Source organism: Leucoraja erinacea, chromosome 16 (assembly GCF_028641065.1).
Source record: "Leucoraja erinacea ecotype New England chromosome 16, Leri_hhj_1, whole genome shotgun sequence".
NCBI classification, from domain to species: domain Eukaryota; kingdom Metazoa; phylum Chordata; class Chondrichthyes; order Rajiformes; family Rajidae; genus Leucoraja; species Leucoraja erinaceus.
The window spans coordinates 267,501-279,207 of record NC_073392.1 but is presented as its reverse complement, the minus strand read 5'-3'; the positions used below and the strand labels follow the sequence as shown (position 1 = coordinate 279,207).

The following is an 11,707-nucleotide window of genomic DNA, read 5'->3' as shown; positions in this document are numbered from 1 at the left end:
CTGCTGGAGTAACTCAGCGGATCAGGCAGCATCTGCGGAGAACATGGATAGGTGACGTTTCACAGAGTGCTGGAGTAACTCAGTGGGTCAGGCAGCATCTGTGGAGGACATGGATAGGTGACGTTTGGGTCGAGACCTAAACCACAGACTATTTATTAGCTTCTCTTTAGTCATCCTTGCTCTTGGCCTCACCTTATGGGCTTCAGCTCAAGATGATTTTCCCACATGCAGTGCTGCATTGGATCATTGCTGCCCGGGCCACCAGCGGGCCGAGGTAAAACTCCAGTCCCCAGTGTTCCTTGTCAGTGTGAGGAGGCCGTCATCGTTGCCTTGAACATGAACCAATGTCTCGGCCATTTACCAGAAGTTAGACACAAAAAGCTGGAGTAACTCAGCGGGACAGACAGCATCTCTGGACAGATGGAAAGGGTGATGTTTCGAGTCGAGACCCTTCTTCAGACTGATCTACCAGAAGCTCTGGTTCTTTCATGGAGTCATAGTGATACAGTGTGGAAATAGGCCCTTCGGCCCGCCTCTCCTAGCCTACCAAGATGTCTTTCAAACTCCCGTTTGCCTGCAATTTGCCCATATTCCTCTCAGCATTTCCCTAAACACACACACACACACACACACACACATACACATATACATATACACACACACACACACACATATATACACGTGCACACACACACACACACACACATATATACACACACACATACACACACACGTGCACACATACATACACACACATACACACACACACACACACACACACACACATATATACACGTGCACACACACACACACACACATATACACGTGCACACACATATATACACGTGCACACACACACACACACACATATATACACATGCACACACACACACACACATATATACACACACACACACACACACACACACATATACACACATACACACACACACATATACACACACATACACACACACATACACACACACATATATATACACACACACACACACACACACACACACACATATATACACACACACACACACACATATATACACACACACACACATACATACATACATACACACACACACACACACACATATATACACGTGCACACACACACAAATATATACACATATATACATACAAACAGACATATACACACACACATATACACATACATATATACGCACACACATACACACACACATATATACACACACACACACACACACACACACACACACACACACACACACACACATACACACACACACGTGCACACACATACACACACACACATATATATACACGTGCACACACACACACACACACACACACACACACACACACACACACACACACACACACACACACACACACACACACACACACACACACACACACACACACACACACACACACACACACACATACACGGCCGGCACTGCCAGACGGGGCGGGTTCCAGTAGCGGGGGGGAGGAGACGCGGAAGTGCGGGGCCTGCGAGCGACAGACGCCATGGCGGGTGAGTGTCAGTGTCAGTGTCAGTCCCGGTCGCGGCTTCACCTCCAGCCGCCGCTTTAACCTTGGCGTCGAGACGGGAGCGTCCGGTGGTTACGGAGCCCCCCCCCTCTGTACTATACTGTACCCCCACTACTTAACCCCCCCCCCCCCCCTGTACATACTGTGCCCGCGTCCCGTAGCTAAATAATTGGTGTTTACGTGGCTGGCGGGACCCGGCGCGGGGAGTAACTGAGGGCGGGGACGGGGACGGGGACGGCTCCGACAGACGGGCCGAACTCCCAAAGCAATAATGTGAAATAAAAGCAGGCGGCGTGTCCGCGTCATGTGGGACAGGGCAGCGCCATGAATCACAGAATCAGACCCGGTTACTGGCGGAAACGATGGGCCGAGCGGCTCCAGATCGTGTTGTGGACTGAAGCTCCGTCTAAACTCCCCCCCCCCCACTCTCAGTCTGGAGAACGGTCCCCCACCCCAAACATCACCCTCCTCGAATGCTGCCTGACCCGCTGAGTTACTCCATCACTCTGTATATTATGTGTGTGGTTTTGTAATGATGTGAGTTGTTCCATCTGATGATAAATGGAGTTGGTGGTTGCTGCAGTGGCACCGATATTGTGTACATGGTCCACTGGTGCTGTGTCCACTGCTGTGTCCACTGGTGCTGTGTCCACTGGTGCTGTGTCCACTATACACTGTGTCCACTATACACTGTGTCCACTATACACTGTGTCCACTATACACTGTGTCCACTATACACTGTGTCCACTATACAGTGTAGCCAATACACACTGTCCACTATACACTACACTGTCCACTATACACTGTCCACTATACACTGTGTCCACTATACACTGTGTCCACTATACACTGTGTCCACTATACACCACTATACACTGTGTCCACTATACACTGTGTCCACTATACACCGTGTCCACTATACACTGTGTCCACTATACACTGTGTCCACTATACACTGTGTCCACTATACACTGTGTCCACTATACACTGTGTCCGCTATACACTGTGTCCACTATACTGTGTCCACTATACACTGTCCACTATACACCGTGTCCACTATACACCGTGTCCACTATACACTGTGTCCACTATACACTGTCCACTATACACTGTCCACTATACACTGTCCACTATACCTGTCCCCCCTATACACTGTCCACTATACACTGTGTCCACTATACACTGTCCACTATACCTGTGTCCGCTATACACTGTGTCCGCTATACACTGTGTCCGCTATACACTGTGTCCGCTATACACTGTGTCCGCTATACACTGTCCGCTATACACTGTCCGCTATACACTGTGTCCATTATACACTGTCCACTACACACTGTGTCCATTATACACTGTGTCCACTATACACTGTCCACTATACTATACACTGTCCACTATACACCGTGTCCACTATACACCGTGTCCACTATACACCGTGTCCACTATACACCGTGTCCACTATACACTGTGTCCACTATACACTGTCCACTATACACCGTGTCCACTATACACCGTGTCCACTATACACCGTGTCCACTATACACCGTGTCCACTGGTGCTGTGTCCACTATACACTGTCCACTATACACTGTGTCCATTATACACTGTGTCCACTACACACTGTGTCCACTATACACTGTCCCCCTATACCCTGTCCACTATACACCGTGTCCACTATTCACCGTGTCCACTATACACCGTGTCCACTATACACCGTGTCCACTATGTCCACTATACACCGTGTCCACTATACACCGTGTCCACTATACACCGTGTCCATTATACACCGTGTCCACTATACACCGTGTCCACTATACACCGTGTCCACTATACACCGTGTCCACTATACACCGTGTCCACTATACACCGTGTCCACTATACACCGTGTCCACTATACACCGTGTCCACTATACACCTTGTCCACTATACACCGTGTCCACTATACACCGTGTCCACTATACACCGTGTCCACTATACACCGTGTCCACTATACACCGTGTCCACTATACACCGTGTCCACTATACACCGTGTCCACTATACACCGTGTCCACTATACACCGTGTCCACTATACACCCACTATACACCGTGTCCACTATACACCGTGTCCACTATACACCGTGTCCACTATACACCGTGTCCACTATACACCGTGTCCACTATACACCGTGTCCACTATACACCGTGTCCACTATACACCGTGTCCACTATACACCGTGTCCACTATACACCTTGTCCACTATACACCGTGTCCACTATACACCGTGTCCACTATACACCGTGTCCACTATACACCGTGTCCACTATACACCGTGTCCACTATACACCGTGTCCACTATACACCGTGTCCACTATACACCGTGTCCACTATACACCGTGTCCACTATACACCGTGTCCACTATGCACCGTGTCCATTATGCACCGTGTCCATTATGCACCGTGTCCATTATGCACCGTGTCCACTATGCACCGTGTCCATTATACACCGTGTCCACTATACACCGTGTCCACTATACACCGTGTCCACTATACACCGTGTCCACTATATACTGTCCACTATACACTGTGTCCACTATACACTGTGTGTCCACTATACACTGTGTCCACTATACACTGTGTCCACTATACACTGTGTCCACTATACACTGTGTCCACTATACACGGTGTCCACTATACACCGTGTCCACTATACACTGTGTCCACTATACACTGTGTCCACTATACACTGTGTCCACTATACACTGTGTCCACTATACACTGTGTCCACTATACACTGTGTCCACTATACACTGTGTCCACTATACACTGTGTCCACTATACACTGTGTCCACTATACACCGTGTCCACTATACACCGTGTCCACTATACACCGTGTCCACTATACACTGTGTCCACTATACACCGTGTCCACTATACACTGTGTCCACTATACACTGTGCCCACTATACACTGTGTCCACTATACACTGTGTCCACTATACACTGTGTCCACTATACACTGTGTCCACTATACACTGTGTCCACTATACACTGTGTCCACTATACACTGTCCACTATACACCGTGTCCACTATACACCGTGTCCACTATACACCGTGTCCACTATACACCGTGTCCACTATACACCGTGTCCACTATACACCGTGTCCACTATATACCGTGTCCACTATACACCGTGTCCATTATATACCGTGTCCACTATACACCGTGTCCATTATACACCGTGTCCACTATACAATGTCCATTATACACCGTGTCCACTATACACCGTGTCCACTATACAATGTCCACTATACACCGTGTCCACTATACACCGTGTCCACTATATACCGTGTCCACTATACAATGTCCACTATACACTGTGTCCACTATATACCGTGTCCACTATACACCGTGTCCACTATACACCGTGTCCACTATACACCGTGTCCACCATACAATGTCCACTATACACTGTGTCCACTATACACTGATGTTGTGGTACTCCACAGACCACTGCAGGCGACTGGACATGGACAGAGAGTTCCTGTCGAGGGAGGGTGCTCTCAGTGAGAGACTGATGGACAGAATCGTTCTTCACCTCTTCAGGATCTACCCGCAAATACTGAACAATTCTGAAGCTGAAGCGGTAGGGACCACGTGCTGTAAACCATGTGTTGTCTTACAGAGCAATGAGCAGCAACGGCAACAGCAACAGCAACAGCAACAGGCTCTTTGTCCCAAAATGCAGAGTGTATCGCGTGGACTGTTGAAGGCTGATCTTGGGGGGGGGGGGGGGGGGGGGGGGGGGGGGGGGGGGGGGGGGGGGGGACAGGGGGGGGGGGGGGAATAGAAATGAGAGTCTTTTACCCAGTGGGGGAATCAAGAACCAGAGCACAGAGGATTAAGGTGAGCGGGGAAAGACAGCATGTGCTGCCGTGCTGTAGTCTGTGTGGCACAAGTCTACACCGATAGGCCCCAACCACGGGTGAACAAGAGGAAGAGAACTGAACACCGTGTCCACTATACACCGTGTCCACTATACACTGTCCACTATACACTGTGTCCACTATACACCGTGTCCACTATACACCGTGTCCACTATACACTGTGTCCACTATACACTGTCCACTGTCCACTATACACCGTGTCCACTATACACTGTGTCCACGATACACTGTCCACTATACACTGTCCACTGTACACTGTGAGCCGCGGGTGAACAAGAGGAAGAGGACTCAGCTTTGTTGCGTCCTCTCTCAGTGGGAAACGTTGATTCCACTGTGGGGGGATGTTTTATGTTTTATGTTAAATTCTATAGTGTTGTGTTTATGTTATTTGTGTGCTGCATGGTAACTGACATTTCACTTGACCAATTGGTGTTTGTGACAATAAATGTCCTTTGTCCATCTTGGGTTCAGACATTCCTAGCTAATTTTTGAGAAGAATCTAAGATGACCTGAAACTTCTAGTGTGTTTCTTCTCTGGTGATGTTGAAACTGAAGCTTGTGTTTTGTCCCAGTAGTTCCGCAGCCTCAATGCTCCTGTACACATTCGCATCTCTGACCTCCTTCAGCACCTGCAGAGTCAGAGTAATAAAGCTTGCAAGGAATTTTATAATGCTTTGGAGTTAAATGATCCTCAGATTTACAAACAGCTTCCAAGCAAACATCCAGGTGGTAAGTTTCAATATCATTAAAATATTAAATAAACTGTCTCTACTTATAGTACTAAATGATATGCAAATTCTCGGTAAACATGAGTTAATTGTGCGGCATTTGCCATATGAAACAGCAGTGAATCATATCAAGGCTGATACTTATTTAACAAGAACGTGCCAACCACTGATCTCCTGGCAATGTTATGCTTCTGATAATTGCCTTAACTTGAATACTGTTGAAAGTTTCCACTATATCACATTTAATAATTTACCAGTGTCCTCACAAGTTCACAAATTAAGGGTAGAATTAGGCCATTTGGCCCATCAAGTCTACTCCACCATTCAATCATGGCTGATCTCTGCCACCGAATCCCATTTTCCTCCCTTCTCCCCATAACCCTTGACACCCGTTCTAATCAAGAACTTGGCTATCTCTGCCTTAAAAATGTCCACTGACTTGGCCTCTACAGCCCTCTGTAGCAATGAGATCCATACATTAACTACCCTCTGACTAAAGAAGTTCCTCCTCAACACCTTTTTAAAAGAGCCCTCTTTTAATTCTGAGGCTATGACCTCTGGTCCAAGACTCTCCCACCAGTGGAAATACTCTCTCCACATCCACTATCTCTATGCCTTTCAGTATTCTGTAAGTTTCAATGAAGTCCCCGCTCAACCTTCTAAACTCCAGCGAGTAGAGGCTCAGTGCTGTCAAATGCTCATCATATGCTAACCCACTCATTCCTGGAATCATTCTTGTAAACCTCCTCTGGACCTTCTCCAGAGTCAGCACATCCTTCCTCAGGTATGGTACCTAAATTTGCTCACAATGCTCCAAATGAGGCCTGACCAACACCTAATAGAGCCTCAGCATTACATCTGTTTTTAATTCCAATCCTCTTAATATCAATTCCTTACTACCGATTCAACTTGCAAATTAACTTTTATGGGAGACCTGCACCAGCACTCCCAAATCACTTTGCATCTCCAATTTCTGGATTCTCTCTCCATTTAGAAAATAAACTACGCCTTTATTCTTATTACCAAAATGCATGATTCCACACTTTGCTATACTAAATTTCAGCTGCGACTTTTCTGCCCACTCTCCTAACCTATCCAAGTCCTGCTGCAGAGTCCTTGCTTCCTCTACACTGCCTACCCCTTCACCTATCTTAGCCCTTCACCATCTGCAAACTTGGCCACAAAGTCTTCAATCCCTTTCAAGAGAGTCAAGAGTCAAGTCAAGAGTCAATTTAATTGTCATTTGGACCCCTGGAGGTCCAAACGAAATGCCGTTTGCCGTTTCTGCAGCCATACATTACACACAAATAGACCCCAGACACAACATAATTACATTTAACATAAACATCCATCACATAGCTGTGATGGAAGGCCAAATAAACTTATCTCTCCACTGCACTCTCCCCCCCCCCGATGTCAGAGTCAAAGTCATAGCCCCCGGCTGGCGATGGCGATTGTCCCGCGGCCATTAAAGCCACGCCGGGTGGTGCGAGGTCGCACACCGGGTCTTGGTGTTGGAGCCCCCGGTGTGCGCTCGCAAAGTCCCGCGGCCATTCCAGCCGCGCGGGGCGGTGATGTAAGGCCCCGCTCCAGGAGCTCTTCGACCCCGCAACACGGGCGGGAGAAGTCGCCGTTGCAGGAGCCCCGAAAAGCGGTCTCTCTCCAGGGATCCGCGGGCTCCCGGTGCCGTCGTCCACAGACCCGTCGTTGGAGCCTCCGACTCTCCGGTAGCAGCAGCAGCAGCAGCAGCAGCAGCAGCGCTCCTCCACCGCTCCACCCGCTCCGGACTCGGCCAGCTCCGCGACGGTGACGGTGAGTCGACACCTGAGTCCCCGGCTTCTTCCCGTTGGAGGCCGCTCCTCGTTGCGGCCTTAACGACACCTGAGACCCGACGAGAAAAGGTCGGGTCTCCAGTGCAGGGAGAGATTCAAAAAAGTTTCCCCCCCCCCCCTCCCACCCCACCCCCGCCCCCCCACACACACACACCCAACATAAAATAACAAAAAATTACATAAAAACACAGACAAAAAATAATAAAAACGCAGACAGGCTGCAGAGGCCGCTGCTGGCCAGAGCCGCGCCGCCTACCCTTTGTCCAAATCGTTAATATACAACATGAAGAGAAGCGGCCCCATCACCGACCCATGCGGAACTTCACTTTTCACTGGCAGCCAACCTGAAAAAGCACCTTTTATTGCAACTGTTTGCCTTCTGCCATCCAGCCAACTCGCTATCCATGGTAGTATCTTCCCTTCAATACCATGGGCTCTCATCATCCCTAGCAGCCTAACGAAAGGCACCTTGTCGAAGGTCTTCTGAAAATCTAGGTAAACAACATCTACAGCCTCCGTCTTTCGGCTATTAACTTCCTCAAAGAACTCCAGCAGATTTGTCAGGCAAGATCTTCCCTTCACAAAACCATGTTGACTTTGACCTATTTTATGGTGAAGTAGATTGGGCCAAAGGGATAGGATTTGGCTGATTGCAAAGCAATTAAAACTGGACAAGCTCTGTAGAGATTTCTTGCATCCGGTGACTCTCCCAATGCTAAGTGGAACATTGGTCTCATTCTCATTTCACTAACACAAGACCTCCTTGAGGAAATAATGATCCTATACGTTTTCTCGCTCCCTGATGTAAGGCCAAGTTTGACAAATAATTTGTTCCGATGTCCTAGAAAGCCTTACGAGGTGTGATTGCTGTGACTAGTGTGACATTGTGGTGAGCAACCTTATACAGTGCTGATTAATGGAGCAACTGACTGACTTACTTTCACAGAAACAACAAGGTCAGTAGCAACCAACATGGATATCTACCACAGGGAGAGATACATACTCAATAATAGGGGTAAGTTAATGTAACAATATGCAAAGATTAAGGGTATGTTGTAGAACATCCTGTTTGGGATTACTAGTTACATCATATCATCATCCTTCTGCTAGTCTGCTCATTGCAACCAAGGTGCCAACATAATCATGTTGCTCTAAACCTTTCCTATCTGTGTACTTGTCCAAGTGTCTTTTAAATGTTGTATTTGTACTTGCCTCTTGCTCTGGGCACTGAAGATTCCAGGGCCACCAACCTCCTGTGGAAAACCTGCCCCTCATTATGCCCCCATGCAGGGGCGGGAAACCCGTGGGGGGGGGGGGGGGACATGGGGGGGGGGGTGGGGATTGGGGGGGGGGGGGGGGGGGGGGGGGAGGGGGGGGGGGGGGGTGGGGGGAGGATAGAGTGCGGGGGGTGGGGGGGGGGGGGGGGGGGGGGGGGGGGGGGGGGTGCTGTCCCGGGTGGGGGGGGGGCAGAGGGTGGCACGCCCCCCCCAGGTTTTTGGTAATCTGGAGTTTTAAAACCCGCGGACGGTGGGGGTGGGACTGAAGATGAGCCAGCGCAGAGACGAGAGAGACGTCGGTCAGCAGGCAATGTGGGCGGGGACATGATAATTCAGCGCGATGATTGGAGCCCTTCCTGGACTTGGGGTCAATGAGGCCAGTGCGCGGATTGGATTGGAGGAGGGAGGTGTGGTCTAGGTGTCCCGAGTGCCCCCCCCCCCCCCCCACGGGTGGCCAGAGAGGTCTTTGGTCAGTAGTCAGACCCGGCGGTGCCCCCAGAGTTGATGGCCAGCGCAGAGAAGCAGCTGCCTGTGAGCCAGGTGAAGCCCATAGCCCTTCCTGGACTGTGCGGTCAGTGGCCAGTGCGAGTGTGCGCGCTAGTGTCCCCCAGTCCCCGTCGGTCCAGACAGGGCTGTTTTGATAGCGACAGGCAGAGTTGAGCTGCTTTTGGCCCCACAAACTCGCGCGAGTGACCGCTGAACCTCAGCCACCTCAGCCACCTTCACTGCAAGGGAGAACAATCCCAGCATCCCCAGTCTCTCTTTGTGACTCAAGTCCTCAGTTCCAGTAAAATCCTTCTTGCTTTGCCCGTCATGGGTATTGTTGGACTTGTCAGAGTCTGGTTTCCTTTATGTTTTCAAACCCCTTGGCAGAGGATCGTTATGTGTTGTCCATGAATGAATGTCCAATGAATGAATGAATGGATGAATGAATGAATGAATGAATGAATGAATGAATGATTGAATGATGAATGGATGAATGAATGAATACACCGTTAAATACTTTATCAATAATCCATGAAAGTAAAAAGTCACAAATGTAATCCGGTGAACCCCACCTGTCCCAAACTGCATTGCAAATGATGATTCTGAGGAGGTGCTGTTTGGGAGAGAAAGATTAAAAGTTGTAAAATATACTGACATTTAACTCTTGATCCTAAATATATTCTTTAAAATATCAAATGATACATTTGATCTAGTTCTGCTAGCTGCAAACTTGTGAGAATTAAAAGTGTTGTCAATTATTTAATTCAACCACAGAGTGTCGTGTTAGAGGGAGCTGGAGCATATTATTGCTCATCCACAAATGAACCCAAGATGAGCCTTGGACTTCAGAATTATTTTCTATTCCCTTGAGCCTACTCAATAATTAGCTGTTGGAGTAAACTATATCTGGCCCAGCATTCTGAGTTGGACTTTTATTATAAAATCCAGAATTTGTTTTACTGGGTGTTGCAAGTAAGGATTTAATTGTTAGTTTTGGTACATATTACAATTAAACACGCTGCCTCTTGCCTCGTTTCTTCCAGGTCCGGTCTTTTTTCTGGCGTGCTTTAGTGTTGCAGCGGGATTAGCTATCGTGCTTTATTATTGTAAGGAAGGTAAGGAAAATGATGATTTAAAATAGTTTGGGAATGTGGAAACAAAAAACTGCAGATGCTTGTTGATGGAGAAAGACTAATACTGACCCAAAATATCACCTATCCATGTTCTCCAGAGATGCTGCCTGACCCGCTGAGTTACTCCAGCACTCTGTGAAACGTCACCTATCCATGTTCTCCACAGATGCTGCCTGACCCGCTGAGTTACTCCAGCACTCTGTGAAACGTCACCTATCCATGTTCTCTCAACGGGTCAGGCAGCATCTGTAGAGAACATTGTTCATCTGACATCGAAACCTATTCAAGGTTTGATCAGCATAGAGTCACAGCCATTGGCTGCCAATGTAATGATATAATACAGAGGAGAAATCGTTCTTTGCAAGATTTCCCTGAAGACAACATTAATTGGTCGGCTTCTACGGGTTAATTTATTAATTTGTAACAAATATAAATTATTCATGCAATTCATCACTTATTGGAAAATTACAGCTGTTAGGAATCAGATCAGCAATTTCTGAAATTGATATTGCCCAGTGATTTATGTGTCATTCTATCTACAGAAACCAAATTTGAAAGTGTTGCAAAGAAAATAGTGGGATTCTCTTCTCTGGGATTTGGCCGAAGAGCCAGAAGATTCATCCTTGCGTACCTGGAAGCACGGTCGTAAAGGAACATGTGGGATGTAGAAGCTGCCGCCACTCTGCAGGGAAGTTCTTCCATTGATACCAAAGACACAACGTTTCATTTACACAAAGTATATGCACTTGTCATGTTTATACTGGGGCCCAAAGATC

At 48.0% G+C, this 11,707-nt stretch overlaps 1 protein-coding gene across 1 annotated transcript in view; it reads left to right on the top strand.

Annotated features, from left to right (window-relative positions):
* The first annotated feature begins 1,409 nt into the window (after window positions 1-1,409).
* card19 (caspase recruitment domain family, member 19) overlaps window positions 1,410-11,707 on the top strand; it is a 10,433-nt gene continuing 135 nt past the window's right edge. The window contains exons 1-6 of the mRNA XM_055647490.1: window positions 1,410-1,534; window positions 5,038-5,174; window positions 6,051-6,204; window positions 8,982-9,050; window positions 10,842-10,913; window positions 11,474-11,707. The exon at window positions 11,474-11,707 is cut by the window's right edge and continues 135 nt beyond it. Coding sequence (XP_055503465.1) covers window positions 1,528-1,534; window positions 5,038-5,174; window positions 6,051-6,204; window positions 8,982-9,050; window positions 10,842-10,913; window positions 11,474-11,580 — 546 coding nt within the window. The 5' untranslated portion in view covers window positions 1,410-1,527 and the 3' untranslated portion in view covers window positions 11,581-11,707. The remainder of the gene's footprint in view (window positions 1,535-5,037; window positions 5,175-6,050; window positions 6,205-8,981; window positions 9,051-10,841; window positions 10,914-11,473) is intronic.